Raw genomic sequence first — 19,102 nt, forward strand, 5'->3', positions numbered from 1 at the left:
TATCTATGAATTTTATCTTGTTCTTAGAAAGAAGAACTCTTCACATGTCTGTACTCCTAGAGGCATAGTTGGTTTCGTTTAGAACTTGAGAAACAAAGGAAAGGTCTGGATTCTCTCTAGGGTGTAGTAGAAGGGTCTGGAAGGGTTGATAGACTGGTCCATGTGCTCCATAATACCAAGAACGAAAGAAAGATGAGTTAAGCACTAAAATTCAAGAGCTTTAACGTAGCAGAGGCAGAACAAGCAACAAGCTAGGTTCATGGCGGCAATTGCTGGCGAAGAAGTGTGGAAGCCAAGAAAGATAAAAAAGAGGTAAGTAAAACTAAAAAACTGTATATTTTGTGTATGTATTCTCATCAAATGTACAAGAGGGAAAAGAGGAACACTAGTTCATACAGGTTCCTGTAAATCTGGGGAAAAAAATAATGGATAAAAACCCAAACCTAACATATTACTAAAATCCTAATTGACTCATTATTACTCTTAAGAAGCAATACTAACCGATTTAACAACTTTAATAACAGTAATAAGAATTTTATAGCAAAATGAAAAATATTAGTAGATTGTAGGTGGTGATGAATGCACAAGGAAGTATGATGGACTACTTAAGTTGTGATGCATTCGAGGAGTGTTCAACATTTTGAAATTGTGTTCATTATAACCGTTATTATTGAATATATGAGTGATGTATGAGTCATTCCATACAAATAAAAAGTTGTTAAGCCATGGAAAGATAAAATGATACCTTTAGGAAACACAACATATAATATATGTTTCTATGAATTTATGACTTATACTGAATAAATATGCAAATAATTATTTGTAATGATGTATTTAATTTGCAAGGGTGAAGTTACTCGTTGGAACTTAAAAAGAGTGTTTCACAATACTATGAGAAACTTGTGTAATTATTGAAACATAATGAACCGCATCATAACCTTACAATCTACTATAAAAAGGTATATTATAGATTATAAAAGTTGTGTAATTAATGAAACATAATGTATAACAAGTATGTTATAGATTATTAAATTTGAAATGCATTTCCAAGGATCGTTTGCATTTCACATTTCAGAATCCAGAAAATATCTTATATGTCAATAATACTTCTGAATTGCAAGATCCGCAATGACTTTTTGAATTTTAGAGTCTATAAAATTCACGGATCGAGCAGTCTGGAACACAAAAGGAAACAAAAACAAAAACCGTATATTCATAAAGGTTTACAACACCACCAAGAACAATAACAATAAAGGAAACAAATGGTGTGTGAATTTCTTTCTATAAAGAATACACGTTTCTAGCAACAGCTATAAATAGTATATTTCTTACTGATCTGCAACAAAAATGCTCCACTCACCAGACTGTGTTCTAGTTTCTTTAGAATGTATTAACTAGCCTGTGACTCGATAAAAATTTGTAAATGGGAAAAATGAAGAATATAGAATGCTTTACTACTCAGTGATGTATACAAAAGGTAAATTCTGGGTACTTTGATTAAAGGTTTAATGGAGATGTCTAGGTCATCACCATAGATGGCTTCTGAAAGGAATGTTGTATTATGAGTGCTGGTGGCTTCCATATCATACGCCCCCGTCCTGCATGAGGCATGCAAATTTAGGAGTACAATTTAGATAACTCCAACTCTATGGTTCCTTTAAGTTGTAACTAACCTCATTCATGTGGCTGTGATCATACATCTTGAAAGGAAGCACATGTTCAGTAGTATCAGCTGATAGTTCCAACTTGTTCAGATGTCCTGTACTGTTATGTCAGTCAAGCAAAACAGTTTTGTTTTGCATTTGCCGTGGTATGTTTCTGGCTCTTCAACACACTAAATCCATCAAATTTTACATATTTGTGATATAAGAAGTGAGTTGAGTTTCCACTTCAATGTTGGCAGATTTGACCAGCTATTTGAAACTAGTACTTTATGAAAGAAGGAAGTGAAGCGTGAAGTTCAGCCAGGCATTGAAAGATCCAATTAAGAAGTTGTTCTTTTGGTAACTCTAAAAGAAGCTCAGCCTGCATGAAGAAAATCATTAGGAAAAAGGAAGATAAACTTACTACATATGATTTTGGGTATGAGTTACTGTTCGTATTATGCTGTCTTTTTTGGCTATTAGTAATCGCTAGCCTCTTGTTCAATTAGATGTTAATAATACCTTTTTAAATTGTGTTCTGGATGAAGCTGTTTACTTGAAATAACCTGATCCTTCTTTAGCTTGTAAACTAAACAAGGCTCTCATGAACCCTTCTCCCCTATCATCAAACCAGCTACTATTCGTATTATATTGTCTTTGCCTATTAGTAATCACCATCCTCTCATTCAATTAAATGTTAGTAATGCCTTTTTAAATGGTATTCTGAATGAAACTGTTTACATGCAACAGCCTCATGGTTTTGAATCTGCTGATCCTTTAAGGTGTAAAATGAACATGGCTATCTATGGTTAGAATCAGACCTCTAATCAGTAGCGTGCCAAACTACAAGGAACTGTTGTTCCGTATGGCTTTAAGCCTAGCAAGTGTGATCCTTCTCTTTATGTTTATCAATGTCAAACTAACACTATTTATGTATTGTTAGGTATCTTGGTGACAAGAAACCAAATTACTATTTCAGATTAAGAAAAATGCATACAGATCTTACTTCAACTTCGAAAGATGATAATTTAATTAGAAAAGGCAAATACAGAAAACGTCCAATTACTTCCAAGGGAAGAAAATCCCTTTTGCACAGGTTAGAACCTGTTCCCCGAACAAATTAATTCACACCCAACCTGATATCCATTTTCCCCCTTAAAAGATAACCCCTATTAGGCATTGTAACCGCCTCCAACCCCCAGTTAACTGTCTAACCCCTATTAACTGCCTCTTAACCTCTATTTTGGCCTTTTTTTTTCTAACATACACTTTGAGAGTTCTATCAATACTCTTAACAACCTTATCCTCAAGGTGAAAGTATGGAAAATCTTCCCATGTGCCGCCTTCGGGGCCTCTTGTTTGCCATTGAATGAGGAGCTATGGAATTGAGATCCCATGGAGTTGAATCATTCTGCGGTCCAAATTTAAGGGGAAAACAACTGGATTCTAGACCCTGTAGTCCGGCTGGAAGGTCCTGCTCTACCTGATGTCTGCCTATGTCTTGTTTAAGTTGAGAGACATGGAAAACACGATGTATCTGAGACATGTCGGGCAACTGGAGACAAAAGGCTGCGAGTCCTACCTGTTTAAGTCCATGTCTATGGATTCAAACTCTTCTTAAAAGAACTAGGCATATCACATGGTCACAATCTACTGTGATAATTAACGTACAGTAGCCTTAGCTCCTAATCTTGTTCTTCATGCTCAAAACAAGAGCTGGTGCAATGGCAAGAGGAAGGGTCGAAGTGATCATGTGGGAAGACACTTCTACCATTAAATATCAAATTTTAGAATTGAACCTTGGAGACGGAGTTGTTCAGGCAGTAGTGGGAAATTATAGGCAGTATTATAGAAGGAATTTTAGAAATAAAAGGAAGTTATGAGGTTGGTTGTTTTGAGGGAGAGACTTTCTTAAACATTCTATAAATAGTCCCCTTTGGAAGTGGTTAGCGAGTCTTCCTGTGTGAAAGGAAGCTATTTCCTTTGTAAACGTTGGCTTTTTCAGCTAATAATGAAATTCAGTTTGAGTTTATCTGTAGTTCTTCTGTCTTGTTTTCTCGTCTCTGTTTCAAGGTGCCTAACAGGTGGGATAAGTAAATCTAAGGTGTATGATGCAATTCTGCTAGTGCTGGACAGGTTGAGTAAATAGCCATTTTATTTTGTTCAAGCGTCCTTATTCCACTCACTATAGCTGATGTTTTCGTAAGACAGGTGGTCAGATTACATTGCATTCCAACTTCTACAGTAAGCGATAGAGATTTTGTATTTCTTAGTGTCTTTTGGCAGGAACTCTTTAGAAAACAAGTCACTATATTAAGGATGAATATATCTTATCATCCATAATCTGATGGATAAACTGAGGCACGGAATAGAACATGGGGAACGTATTACTATGAATGCATGAATGAAGAAGAAAAAAAGAGTAAGAATTCACTAGGATAATTCCAAGAAGGAATACAAGGAGTATGACTAGAGACAATATTCTTCGCACAAATATTTATTTTCTATTTCTTGGGCTCAAAATTGTAGATTTTAATTTCTGTAATTTGAGTTTAATTTGTAATCAGTATTTGGGTTGAAATTGGTTTCCAAATGAATACTCAATTCAACCCGATTTAAGAAGCAAAGTTCAGTAACAAGAGAATAAGAGGCAAGGGAAGCATGGCAAATGTGCCCAAGCATGGAAAGTGTGAACATGGAAGCACCTAGTTAATCTTGGCCAGTCATCTAGTTCTGGGAATTTTAATTTTAATTTTAATTTTTTAATCTCCCTCTCCTTCAGCCATTTGAATTTTCGGCCAAGTGGCTACATATAGCCGTCACTACTCTTTGAAATTCACATTAATGATATACGAAAGATTGAGAATTATTCTAAAGCATTGTCTCTTTTGTTGGAGTGATTCTCTTTCTTTGGTCTTCTGATTTCTTAGGGTGACAATTCTCCGAAGCACTAATCTTGAAGATGAATTCTCAACTTCAAGTAGCATGTTCTTCCATCTCATAAGTTTTCTCAATCTTTTCTATTTTGTTTCTTCAATGTCTTATTCTATTTTGTTCTAATTTCTTGATTTTATATTCACACCGACTTCTAAATCATATTCAGTCATCATGTTCTTAATTCTTTCCTTATGTTGTCGTCAGTTCCTTATCTTGTTCTTATCTCATATATGTTCTTATGTTGATGGAATCCTGGATTCAAGCTTCTCAAGGATTCAATCCATGACTTAAGACAAGAATAATATTCTAGTTGTGATCTAGTTGTCTTACTATTTTATGCTTCTATGTTGTTTAAGCTTCTAATTGTTATAAGTACTCTATCAAATTGTTAACTCAAGAAGCCCCCATACATCACTGTGAATTAATGAAAATGGGTATGGTGATTCATAAAGCTGGATAGTATAATGAGATTTAGGAGCTAACTCTCACATACCTCACGATTGAACAAATTGGAAATTTTTTTCGAAAAATTAGGGTGTCCTAGGTGATAGTGCCATACTATTACATCATCTTTGGAAGAAATCACATGGGCAGTCTTGATGATGCTAAAACAACATATGCAAAGAGCCAGTTTGGATACAAGCTAAAAGAACTTCAAGAATTTCTTTATTTAAAATATAGAGCTTTGTCTAGTAGAGAGAAGATTTCAAAAAGCTCTTCTAGATTTGTATCAAACCAGACTAAAAAATGAAGCATAAACGAAATTTCTGTCCAAATGCATTAATTTCAGAGAAAAAGAAAATTATGATTAGTGCTTCTATACAAATTGAACCCTTAACAAAATGGAATTTTATGTATAAAAATATCTTTCAATAAATTGACCAAATTAACTATATACTATTCAATATTTCATGTGCAATGAAGCAGAAAAAAATACAAATGCAGATCACAAGAGATGCCAAAATTCATCAAATTAAAGAATTCAGAAATAAAGAAATTCTATGGAATACCTTAATTTGGTCCCCCTCAAGAAGCAACGAATTTCTATGTAATTCTGATGCCATGGACTGTATCATCAACTTGAATACCTTTTTGCTCATGTTTGTCTTCATAAAGATCATCTTCCCTAAAGTGTAAATTCTGGTTATCCCTAAATCAGCCGCCATTCTCCTCAAGTAAAGCTTCTTTAGTAAAATCTCCATGGAGCGAGGCTCTTTGCCATATTGGCGGCGCAAATTCTCTGTAAATTGCATGAGACTCCAGATGTCTTTCTCAGCAACTCTCTCGGCATCACTTATAATTTTCATAGGGTTTTCCAGATAATTAATGTAGTCAGAAGGGAGATGAGGATTTATGTTGATGTCAACCTAAATAATAATAATAAAGTAGAAAATGCATCAAACCAACATCTCTAGTATATGCATTTATACAGATGCCAGATAGAGATTATTATACATCAATCATGTTTTAACTAAAAAGTACTTGAAAAAGAAAACGTCCCTTAATTAACAGAACTACAAATTTATCCAAAAGTTCGTTTGAAAAATTAAAACAATAAAAAAATACTTCCAAAGCAAATAAGAAAGAGTTCTACAAAAGAGCAAAATTCATCCTGTTAAAGACTGATTATATTTATGATATATTTGTGAATATGGATAATTTAAAATCTTGTCTTTAAGTTCAAGTTAGAGAGGAAAGATTCTAAAAAACAAAATTAGTTCATTATAATCATTTAACCCTAATGATACCAGTAATTATTGAGTAATTACTTTAATGTGCTTGACATCGTTATATTATTATAAAAACTAATACAGATGACCAACTATCTTTTCCGAAAAAAGAGATAAATGCAAACTAGAACACCATATTTTCTGGGTTTTCTAGGCAAATGTTTAACTGCAACAGCATTTTACACGTTCCTGTTTCACCTCAAGCAAGAGAAAAAAAGCATTACATTTGCTTTGTGGAACTCGTATCAAGCATTTGTGTATTACGAATATCAGCATTCAGATAAACACGTATCAAGCATTTGTGTACTATAATTACGACAAGTAATTAATGTCCCACATTTAGAAGGTTTTAAAAACAAAACGGGTTAATATGGACATCAGCGTTGATCACTTGCAAATCACTACTAATCTGGGATGGTCACAGGTTTTTGACAGACTTCTAACTTTTTCCATTTAATTATAATATAAAATAAAGAAAATAAATATAATTTCATTATAATAATTCCAATATCTTAAATATTTGTAGTACAAGGATACCTGTACCGAGTGATAAGGAACTGAAACAACACAGTGATCTTCAACCTAGAAGTGAAAGAAGAATAGCATAAGCCCAAAACTATCATGTAGATGATCAACAATTCTTCTATTTTAACTAAAATTCTAGGACTGGTGCTACGTACCAAAATACACATCACAAATCAAAGTTTACCTTAGACAAGCTCTCAAAGAGCATCTCAAAAAATAGATCAACACCAACATTTCCAACATCTCCTGATTGTTGTTCACCAAAAATTGCACCAAAACCTCTTATACCCATGTCTTTCTCAGCTAGTTGGAAGCCTTGACCAAGTTCACGACATTCTTCAATAGCAGCAAGCCTCTCCTATGAGAGAAAACCAAGGAGAACGCAGGTTTTAACCAATTCTTTAGCATCTAACTTTCTAATTTGAAATGAAAGAATGAATTTGCAGATAGGAATATTACAAAAGTATGGTATGGAATATACAGAGTTATATTACATTTGTAGATGTATTTGATGAAGCCAAAGTTCTTTTGTGCAATAAGTTCTACAAATAAAAAGGTACAGATTGATTGAAAACATACCAATGCTTGATCAGAAAGCAGGCCTTTGTCAGGATAAAATAAATATGCATGCGCTTCCTTATCTGCTCGCCCAACCCTTCCACGCAACTATAAATATTGAACAAAAGAAAAAATTAACAAAATGCATATAGGTTCTACTTTCATTTACATCTGGATAACAACTACATGAAGTTCAGACGAGTACCAAAACACTTGGGGAACCCACAACTATTATAGAGAGGGAACCAAACACTTTAATACTCCACCAAACATCCCATACTACTCGATCTGGGAATGGGGACCCATTTCCAAGACATCAACTAACTATATTTTTTCAAAGTAGTTATCTAAGGGCTAATGAGCCCAAAATATAATAAAGAACTTCCAAGGAATAAATTACTTAGACAATGTTAGCAAATGAAGTTGAAGAGCGACTATGTGGAATTCCGTACTTTCTCCAACATGCATCCCATATTTATGTCAGAATTACCTATAAAATATATCATTACTGTATCATAACATATGTTAAAGTATCTTGGATGGCCTCTTATAGTGGTTTGCAAATTCCATTTTTATTGAATTTCAACATACCACTCCTAATTTGATTAGAATTAAGAGGATACTATTATAAATAAGGGTTAGTCCTTTCGCATTTTGCACCACATCAATAAGCATAAGAGACTATTATCGATAGTCTCATTTTCCCTCTTTATCTCCTTTAACAAAATCCATGTAATTCTGATATTTCATATTCAAATTCTTTCATGGTTATCAAAAACACGCTTGTTTGAAAAGATACTAAGTTGATTGCAAGAGAGGAAAAGATTTCTCCAGCACAGTGTCGGGAGTTTGAAAAAAAAATGAAATGACGATCTAATAATATGTATACATGAAAGTATCAGCTCATGCGTTATACCTAGTGATAGTGCAATACGTATTACATAACAAACTTAATAACAATAACCAGTTCTAAACAATATTTGGAGTCAGCAACAAAAAAATTGAGAACGTCTAAACCAAAAATAATAGAGTGAAATTAGGAAGAAGAAAACCTGGTATAACTGTGCAAGGCCAAATTGCTGAACATCCTGAATGATAATCGTATTTGCATTTTGAATATCAAGCCCACTTTCTACTATATTTGTGCAGATAAGGATTTTTATTTCGCCTAGAGCAAACTTCTCCATTGTATCCTCTAATTGCTTTGAGAACAGCTACTCCAGATAAACAGTCAAATGCATACAATTAAAGATCAAATTGTCAATGTCAAATGTTAACATATATGATGCATACATTCACTTTTGATATAACACAATTTAACTTGAGTTGATCAATCCAAAAAGATAATTTCATCATGTTAAGGGGACATTGTCCTGTGTGAACGGACATGGTCCCTCAGCATCTCTCATACTGTACTTGTGCCCAAAATCAATAATAATAATTCTATGCAGTGAGTATAGGTGGTTGCACTGGGCTTTTTCCAGGTTTCCTCTATCTAGTAACCTATCACGTTCTCTGGGCATCTTTTTCTTTTGGGCAGTGGCTGTGTCATCTTTTGCTTTTGTCTCATGATACATATACTCCACCTTGAGGGGAAGGGTTCAAGATATGATTTGATTACATTAATAGGGAGATATGATATGATTTTACAGAAAAATTTCCCTATCAAATCATATCATGTATCTAACACTTCTTTTCAAGTTGGAGCATATTTATGATATGAGACAAGCTTGTCACAAATTTTATCAATACAAGACCCCTTGAGAGACTTAGTAAACATGTAATTCAGGAGGTTGCCGAAGCTAACAAAGTAAATAATGATAAAACTAGTGGATATTTCCTGGGACTTTCATACTATGGAACTGACCATCAATCTTCAATATGTTGTCCTTTCAAATCAAATCTCTAACATAACCGTATCATATATCTAACAATCAGTATCAAAAAAGATTGAAATGGCTCTTGCTTGCAGAACTCTAGAAGGTTGTTTCAATAACTTAAGGACAGTGGCAATATCTATAGAGTCATCTCAGAAATGCAAATGCCTAGTGAAACAAGAACACAAAGAATGGATGTAGATTGTAGACTGTACCAATGCCTGGAAACAGCAGGGAGGACAGATTTTCTCACAATTAGAAAAATATAATTTCTCTTATTCAGGCTCATTACATACATATGATATTGTAGACTGTAACAATGCCTGGAAACAGCAGGGTAGACAGATTTTCTCAAAATTGGAAGAATATAATTTCTCTATTACATACATATGATATATATAAATATATTGATTGGATAGTTTAGTAAATAAGCATAGCTTATTTTAGGTGTTAAGAAGTGGATTTTAAACCTAACTTAACCTTACAAAACTTACCTGTAAGATGAGGTTTGAACTCACTTATATATAGTAAATTATATTTATCTCTAGTTGATATATATAGTAAATTGATTTTATCTCTAGTTGATGTAGGACTTCCAACACACACCCTCACACTGAGCCATAAATATCTAAAGCATGAGACTAAACATTGATGGGTCATCCAATAAGGGTTTGAAAACAAGTGGTACAATAAACCCAACAAATAATAAACTTCACTAGAATAGGTTCTAATCCATTACAATGTTAAAAAGTGGACTTTAAGTCTAACAAAATCTTACAAAATTGGCTTCTAAGGTGAAATTTACACCCACTTATATATTGTGAATTGGTCTTATCTCTAGTCGATATAGGACTTCCAACACTAACAGATAAATCCCTAAGATTGTGGTATTGATATGCTAGTAATAAAACCTAGATACAGCCAATATACAGAATTAAAACCATTAGGAATAAAATCTCAAACTTTCTAAAATATCTCAAAAGATCTCTTCATAAAACTCCTTTTAAATTAATATAAATTTAGCAAAAAATACCTCTAGCTTTTCAACTAATCTAGTATCTCTTTTCAATGTGAGCGGAAAAATTATTACTCGTAACTATATGTAGAGGCATTGCTGGAAAAATAGCTTTACAAAGCTAAAAGCAATATTATTTTTCAGACAAAAATAAAAAGATAAAAGATTATTATTTTGGAATGGAGAGAGTATCAACATACAAAAATAAATATAATTTTGTTAGTTACTTATCCACCTACAGAGTTATAGGGCAAATGTATTCAGCCAAAACTAACATTCTTCATGCAATAGATCCTTAAAAAGGTAAGTGTGTAACTACCTTCCCATGGGCAATGGCTATTTCCACATTTGGGAATGACTCTGCAAGAAATGTCATTACTTCATCCAGTCCTGTAACACAACAATTATTAAGAAACCAGATTCAGTACTGTAATAGACATCAGACATATTAGCAAATATACATTAACAGCAACGTCGTGATGATCCCCTTACAGGACTGTGATGGCCATGTAATAGTATAATTCTTTTTCAGAGAGGAGCAACACCAAATGTGCACAAAATGTATTTACACTAATGAGAGACCTTAGATCAACTTCTTTCTAAGTTTTCTGGACTCACATTCCTCTGATAAAATGACCAGCGTAGCTCATTCTACAGTTATTTCTTGTAAATTCTATAGCTTACAACAGAATCTTAAACACTTAAGCTAATATACAATCACAAACTCTATTAGGGTGCATTGGGTTTATCTTCTGTTGATTTATCTTCATTAGTACTATGAGCTTGTGACCTTGTCTTCAATTTATTTTGTTTCCCATAATTCTCACAAATGCTGAAAAATAAGACTTGTTTTTACAACCTTCTTTTGAAAATTAATTAAAAAAAACGTTAAATAAACTAATCAAGTGAAATCAAGGTGGCTAGATATTAGAAAGCAACACTTCAGCAATTTTCTAATAAATTTTCTATTGCTACACAAGCATTCTGATCATCAGCAATTTATTGTATCAAAGGACACTCTTTGTCAGAATCCTTAGAAATATGTTGATGATGATGTCAGAATCTCTAGGAATTTGCTGAAGATAATATTCCCCTCCAAGAAATAATTAAATTCTATCATCAGGATTATAGGATATTTCCTTGCAAAGATTTATTTATATTTTATAAGTAATATAGTGGTTGAATATTTTGTTTTTGTTGTACCTTGCACTCGTGCTGAATTATAGGGATAGATTGTGTCTATCATAAATTTCGAGTTTACTTAATTAGATTCTTTGTTTTCTATTTAAGAGCAATTGCTCTTGTATGAAAATTATCAGAAGCAATTTATCTGACATGGTACTAGAGCTACAAAAGCCTTGGGAACCTGTGTAATTATCTGTGCAGCTGGCATTGCTGCAATCCCTCTTTCTTACGTTGTTATCCTTCTAGGCCTGCATTTCCAAACTTCAAACTTCCAAAATGTTCGATACTCAAAAAGCCCTTAACCAATCTGACAATTTGGGTAATGGGATTCAATGGGAAAAAATATATAAAATGGTCTCATTTTGTCCAAATCTTTTCAAAAGAGAAGGCCAAATAAAGTCATCTCCTCAACAGTATCAAATTTTCAGATCCCAAATTTCTAGCATGGGGACAAGGCAGATGCAGTGGTAGTGTCATGATTATGGAATGTCATGACACCAAAGTGAGTGATGCTTACATGTTTATGAAGACAGCTAAGGAGGCATGAGATAGCTGTAAAGCAAACTATTCCAAGGTTGGTGATGCTGCCCAAATCTGAGGTTAAGATGAGAATCTCTAATTCAAACAAGGGAATTACTCAATTAAAAGAGTATCACCATGAGCTACAAAAATTGTGGCAAGAGTTAGACCATTATGAAGTGGCTCAATGAGAGGTAGGTGTTTCTATTTCACAGAAAATATCCTCTTGACATTCTAGTAGAGACAGGGTTGGTAAATTGCAAGCCTATTAATAATCCTATGATTCAAATCAAAAGTTGTGGACCAAGGTGAAATTTTTTCAGATGCAAAATGTCATAAAAGTTTGATGGAAAAACTTATCTATCTCAGTATTACAAGACCTGATATTTCTCATCTAGTCTGAGTTGTTAGTCAATTCATGCAAAAGCCTCGAATTGACTACTAGAATGTTGTAATCTGCATTCTCAGATATATCAAAAAGGCTCCTGGACCAAGATTGAGGTATGAGGACTAAGGATATACTCAAATTATAGGGTATTATGATGCAGATTCAGATGGTTATCCCAATAAGAGATCTTCTAGAGAATATTGTGCATTCACTGGAGGGAATATTGTCTCCAAAAAAAAAGCAACAAACAAATTGCTGTTTTATCAAATGCAAAAGCTGAATATAGATATGTGGCTTTGGCCACTTGTGAATTGATGAGGATTAAACAACTCCTTCAACAGTAAATGAACTGGTATTGTGATTATCAAGCAACTCTTCGTATTGTTACCAATCTTATGTTTCATTAGATGACCAAACACATAAAGATCGATTGTCATTTTATCACAGACAAGTAGTCGTCCGAGGAACTTCATATGGAATTATTAGCTCTAACAACAAGCTTACAAACATTCTTATTAAGTTCTTGAGAGGGTCAGTTTATATGTTTTAAGCTTCGTGCATATAATATATATTTTCCAACTTGAGTGAAAGTGTTAAAATTATGTATTGCTATTGTATTGTACAGCTTTCATAAAGTTATGTGTGTGTGTGTGTCTAACAATGGTCTATTTAGTTCCTTTCAAATTCCATGTTTACACTTGAATTTGCTACGTCACCACAAATCTCAGACACTAACATTCATCTTCTAATGTATTTGAATTAGTTAGGCACCTCTCCTTTAAAATGTAATATTTCTTTCCCTTAAACATTTATCAGTTCGCCATTTCTTTGGGTGTAAAGTAACAAAAGGTGTTCCTAAAACTCTGTGAGGCAGATAACTATTAAAGAAAGGAAAGTGGCATTTGGATGCAGCTGGCTAGATGATAATCTATATTTATTAAGGTTACTTTACCGCACTCGACCTTCTAAGTTCTAACTCATGAATGTTCCACCCCATTTCCATAAAAATCTTTGATTGTCACAGCAAATTGAGATCAGGGATTACAACCATGGCCTTGCCTATAGTGCAGCATCCTTACCCTTTTCCAGTTTCCTGGTGAGTGACACAGCATACAAAAGGGAAAAACCATGTATATTCAGAGTAAGATTTGCTGTGAAGTTTCAGAAATAACCACCAACCGATTTATCATTAAGATTTGGGTACCTTTACTTTATGTTTAAGAACAAAGAAGGATCTTATTATTAAAAGCCGTTACACCACTTTTTTTCAGCATGCTTAGATGAAAAGATTTTCAATGTAGAAGTTGTTGTATGGCCCTCAGAAAGGGTTTGAAGATAAGTTTGTAGGTTAAAGAAGTATGCTGTGAAGCATTTTATTTTAATAGTTTCAATCTTTTTTTCCGTTTTCCCTCTTACCTCATTTTGGTGCATTTATCATTTTTATCCGTTCAAAACATTATTTTTTTTTCCTCTCAAATGAAAACCCTATCCATAACACTTGAAAATAATCAGCCACATGAGTAATGTGAAGAACACTTTTTACAGTCAAACAAAAAGGTCTTACTTTCAGACTTGAACAATACATAAGCTTACACACAAAAATGTATGTATAGAAATTAGTAGCTCACCTTTAATACGTGGCAGAACATAAAAAACTTGACCACCACGATCCAGCTCATACTTGATGGCTGAGATTACTTTTTCCTTACTGAATGAAGAAAGATGAGTCTTGATAGGAACTCTTTCTGGAGGTGGCGTTGATATTAAACTGAAACAGAAATTAGTATCATATATAGAATTATACTTAAGCTCAGGTGGTGGGTGATGTTTGATTAGTCCTGATTTCAATAGGAATAGCCAAACATACAATAGATGAGGTTTCCTCTAAGCACCCAAAGTGAAAGTAAAACTAGAACCAGAAGATTAAGGAGCAAAAAAAGGTTAAGGGCATTTCTAAGACCAATTTTATTGTTACACAGACTTGTGTTTAAGGTAACTTTTCATTTTTCTAAGGAATTGATGAACCAACTCTCTGATAACTAAGATAGTTGCATATTTATGCCTTTTGCTCTAAAGTTTCTTATTTAACAGTACAGAATATCCTTTATACACAAATTTGGGGGAAAGCGGTTGGGGGCAGAGGAATGATTTAGCCATCAAGTATAAAAGATATTAGAGTGCTTCATTATCCCTTTTCTGAACATATATTGTGACATAGCCTCCTTTTTTTTTCTAGGTTGTAGGATAAAAGACATCTTCAGTGTGACCAGCACAGGCAGTTTAAAAAGTTGCGAAAAAACAACTCTTATAATTAAGCTATTAAGCATTAGTAATCAGGTGAAGGCTTGCAAATGGTTTTATACTTAATATCAAGAGTGGCTAATTCACAAGTTGTTCTACCTTGTGCTAAATTTAACTTCTCATTTAGAACAATGTGGGAAAAAGAAAAGGTGAGCAAAAGAAAAAGTACATTCTTTATTTTTCATCAACCTGATTTTAGAATTTTTTTTCCAACAATGTGCAAGACAGATTCATCACAAGACTGTGTGTTTAATACCTTGTTAATCAAAGACAGTGAATCTTCCTTCATAATTTGAAGAAAGACTAGTTACCTTACCTGGCATCACGAAACCCTGTTAATGCTAAATAAAGAGTCCGTGGTATGGGGGTTGCAGATAAAGTAAGTACATCCACAGAAGTTTTAAAAGAAGCAATCTTCTCCTTTTGTTTAACACCAAACCTCTGCAAGCAATAAATTGTTGCTCAGTAAGGAAGGAGGGTCCAGTGCCACTGTAATAAGAAAAAAAAAAGGAAAATATGAATTGCAGATAATTGGGAACCTGCTCCTCATCAACCACAAGTAGACCAAGATTGTTATATGTAACACGATCTCCTAGGAGTGAATGAGTCCCAACTATAATATCCAGGCCACCATTCTTAATCATGTCCAAATTCTCTTCTTTCTCAGCTTTCGTCTGCAAGTTGAGACAAGTGAAATAATCTATAACTGATATAGAACTTGTAAGTTATCCATAAATATCAAGCTCATGATGTAGCTCATATTTGATTGACCTTAATAATTTTCCAAATTTTATGTTCCTACAAGATCCATGTGCTTCCACTTTATAAGAAAAGTTTGTAGCATGAAAAAGGGAGAGCAACGCATCCAGTTTCTCAGTGAAATATTGAATTCAATATGTGGGCAAATACGGACAATATACATGTACCACCATGGAATCATTGTCACTTTCACCACTGTAAATCAGAGAGAAGTTTCAAATCGATGAACAGATTAAGCATAGAGTAGCATTCATAAACAGCTTAATAAAATGCATTTGCCGAATCAGGAGAAAGAAACCCATAATGATCATTGCATCAAAATTTGCTGGTTGTTGGAGCTATGGTTCGTATATTTCATGGATCCAACCATTCCCATGAAGATTTCGAATATTCATGAAAACCTAGAAGTATTTTAGGCTATTTTGTGTTGTTTAGGACATTAATGTATGTTTTCCTTCCATGATTTGATCCTACATTGCAATTAAAAAGCTTTTTTGACTCCTTAGAGCTTTTCTTGGTGATAGGTAGTATTTTAATTGATTAAAATATGTTTTTAATCTGTTAAAAGATTCTTGGCTGGTTTGGAATGACTATTTGAAGAAAACATAGAAGTTCTGATAGGTTTCTGATCAAGAAACCTAATAGAAACCCACACTAACACACAAGAATCAACACAAGAACTCTGTATAACCTCCTCTTGTATTATTAGACAGAAAAGAATACAAGGAATGTGGCCAATATGAGAGCCTAACCTCCCCCCAACAGGAATAACAAATTCTGTACAGTTTACAGAGTCAAAAGTGTACTCTACTACTAACGTCTAACTATTTATACAAAACCCATTCCCACCTTACCTAACTGTCAAGACAGTTAGGCTACTAACGCTTTCTCCTCCTCTCATACACTCTCAATCTCCTATCAAGTTCACTTGAGTTTTGCTTTTCTGCTGTGTTGATCTTGTTCCAGGTGACATTCTTCTTATTCCTAAATTCAATTTTAGTCTTTAGATTGTTTCTGGATAGGGTTTTCAGGTAACAATAGTAACAGAGTGTTACTAGGAGATTAATCAGGTTTTGTAGGGTTCAAGATTAGGTTTCTTGAGTTGTTTACTTTCACTGGCTTGGTTGTGTTTGTAAAAACTCTAAAATTATAGTGAACTTAGCTAGTGTGGTTGAGTAACTAGATGAAGCTCTTGGTATAGAGTGAACCATAATAAAAATTTGTTGTCTTGATCTATCTCTCTCAGTTTCTTGATATATTACATTCTTAATTGTGTGCATTAATTAACCACATTCTGAAATTCAAATATTTAGTAAGATTCTCATTCTAACAGTAACACAATATCACAGTCATAGGGACAAATAGATTGCACATGCAAAAGGTACAAATTATAGTCACACTACCAAGGTGATGTTCTGGGTAGGGTATTTCACAAGAGGTAGATACTACAAGACTGTTGCGTTTAATCAATAAATAGCAATTGTGTCGTTTGTGCCAGGAAATGTTACTCTACCCATAAACTGGCATTTATTAAGTCCAGGCCATGGTTCTAATCTATGGGATACTTCAAATATTCTGATGCTGATTCAAGTGGATTATCAATAGAGTGCACTTCTCAACAATATACTATTGTTTCACTATCAAAGAAGTTTAATTTGATTAATGAAAAGCATCTATTTTTACTGTGTAAGACTAAAGACTAGATGAATTTAACTAAAGTGTAAAAATTTCCCAATCATACCTGGAACCTACTTAGTAGCCCAACCTTGATATCAGGGTATACAGAAAAGCGCTCTGAAATAACATCAAAATGTTGTTTTGCCAGAACTATTGTTGGTGCCAGAACCATCGCTTGTTTTTTAGCTGAGACAACACAGAAGATAGCACGTATTGCAACCTCAGTTTTGCCAAAACCAACATCTCCACAAATTAATCTGTCCATTGGTGTTTCTTGCTCCGTCAAATCCCTCTCAACATCAATAAATGCCTACAAGAGTGTTCACTCATAAGAGATAAAATAACAGATAAAATTGCAACAAAAAACCACAACCAATTGATCTCCATAGCATCTACTACAATGTCACCTGTTTCTGATCTGGTGTGGGTTCATAAGGGAACTGAGCTTCAAATTCGGCCAAGGCGGGAGTCTTCAGATATGCAGGCCTTCTTTGCTTAAGCCTGTGTAGATATAGTTCCATCAGGTCCACAACCATCTTCTGTATTGCAACCTTACCCTTAACCTTTCTTCTCTCCCACGCACCAGTATCATTCAACTTGCTCAATGTCCTTGGCTTCTTGGTTTCATTTGGCCTACATGCAAGCACGCGACATTTCACACAACAACATTTACCAAGGCAACTAAGTCCAAGTTTGAATAAACTTATGATAAAGCATTTGCAAATGAAGAAAATAAGAAATTAAAATGAAAAAGGTAAATCAACTTACGCACTTCAAATTTTTATCCAAACTCTCACATTTAATTTCTCCAAAAGATAAGTTTAACTCATAGGAAAGAAGGAAATAAGAAGATAAATTGAAGTAATTTTTTCCTAAAAGTTAGAATCAACTTATGCAGTTCAACCTTTACACAGACGATCTCATTTAGTTTCTCCTAAAGTTGATTTTAACGCATAAATAAGTTTTAACTGATTTTTCCTTCTTATTTTCTTCTCTGATATGTGCTTAATGAAAAGTTCATAGCATCACCACCTCCACATTTGATTAAACAAATGACAAAGCAGTATGCAGAATAAGAAAACTCACAGACTATATCTGTAGAGCATTTTGGAAGCCTGGTTGACAGGTAGTTTTGCCATGCCATCAGCATATTCGATGAAAACATACTCAGAGGCTTGTGAAGAATTCTTAGCAGAATCAAACCGTATCCCAACAAACCTCCCAATCCCCACTTTCTTGTGCACAACATAGTCCCCAGAACGGAGCGTGTAAGGGTCGACCCTGTAGCTGAAGACCCCATCTTTTTTCTCCCTCTCGCCCTTCAACTTCTGCAACCCCTTCTGTTGCTGCTCCTTCACCATCCGCATGTACTTCCCCGCTTCCTCTGAGTTCATCACCGTTCTGAAAACCTCTTTCTTGCTGTACTCGCGGCGAATCCTCTCGTTGAGGACGGAGATGGGGTCGTTACGGGGCTCAGTTTTGGAGGGTGTGGAAGGGGTGTATGGGCTATGTGGGGTGTACACTGCATTGATGGGGAAAGGTGACAGCTTTTGCTTGTTTCCGTGTTTGGGGTGTGAGAGGATGAAGAGACTCCATGTTTTCGGAAAAGAGGTGAGTTTGGAGATGAAGGGTGTGGGAAGGTGAGGCCTTGAGAGGAAAGAAGAAGAAGAAGCCATGTGGGTGTGTGTTCAGAATGCCATTGGAGAAGAAGAGTGTGAAAAGGAAGGATAATTGGAAGATGAAGGTTTTGGAGGGGTTTTGTTGTTGGAAACAAAGAAGGATTATCTTGTGTTGTAATATGAAGAATGTTAGTGTTGTGATATCATGTTACGACCATCGTTTCAAAGAGAAGCCTGTGGAGGGAGTGATGCCAACAAATTGCTGTTCAGAATTTGGTGTGCAGATATTTTCTGTATACCAAAATTAAAGAGGAACAATTGGATAATCTTAAGATATCTTCTTGGATTTTGCTTCCTGCATACTGTGAT

At 34.3% G+C, this 19,102-nt stretch overlaps 1 protein-coding gene across 3 annotated transcripts; it reads right to left on the bottom strand.

Moving 5' to 3' along the window:
* Positions 1 to 1,189: 1,189 nt before the first annotated feature.
* LOC106753928 (ATP-dependent DNA helicase At3g02060, chloroplastic) lies at positions 1,190 to 19,102 on the bottom strand. 3 transcript variants are annotated; one of them, XR_001375270.2, is made up of 14 exons: positions 18,201 to 19,101; positions 17,522 to 17,747; positions 17,179 to 17,424; positions 15,218 to 15,352; positions 14,995 to 15,119; positions 14,006 to 14,145; positions 10,605 to 10,675; positions 8,446 to 8,607; positions 7,415 to 7,501; positions 7,020 to 7,193; positions 6,848 to 6,892; positions 5,591 to 5,947; positions 1,674 to 2,025; positions 1,190 to 1,598 (listed from the first exon to the last, which is right to left on the bottom strand). XR_001375270.2 is itself a non-coding variant. In XM_014635814.2 (13 exons), exons 1-13 carry the CDS (start codon positions 18,788 to 18,790, stop codon positions 1,924 to 1,926), a joined length of 2,460 nt encoding a protein of 819 aa, XP_014491300.1. In that variant the 5' UTR covers positions 18,791 to 19,101; the 3' UTR covers positions 1,190 to 1,923. The 3 variants fall into 3 exon arrangements, 2 of the variants coding, with proteins under 2 accessions (XP_014491300.1, XP_014491301.1); XM_014635814.2 differs by having other exon boundaries at positions 1,190 to 2,025; XM_014635815.2 differs by lacking the exons at positions 1,190 to 1,598; positions 1,674 to 2,025 and having other exon boundaries at positions 5,739 to 5,873; positions 18,201 to 19,102.

Source organism: Vigna radiata, unplaced genomic scaffold (assembly GCF_000741045.1).
Source record: "Vigna radiata var. radiata cultivar VC1973A unplaced genomic scaffold, Vradiata_ver6 scaffold_7, whole genome shotgun sequence".
NCBI classification, from domain to species: domain Eukaryota; kingdom Viridiplantae; phylum Streptophyta; class Magnoliopsida; order Fabales; family Fabaceae; genus Vigna; species Vigna radiata.

Coding starts and splice junctions, on each gene's coding strand:
- LOC106753928 (XM_014635814.2), bottom strand. CDS start 18,790: ATGGCTTCTTCTTCTTCTTTCCTCTCAAGGCCTCACCTTCCCACACCC. Junction 15,353..17,178: donor GGCTACTAAGTAGGTTCCAG/GTATGATTGGGA, acceptor CTCAACTTGCAG/ACGAAAGCTGAGAAAGAAGA. Junction 7,502..8,445: donor GCCTTGCACAGTTATACCAG/GTTTTCTTCTTC, acceptor CAATATTTATAG/TTGCGTGGAAGGGTTGGGCG.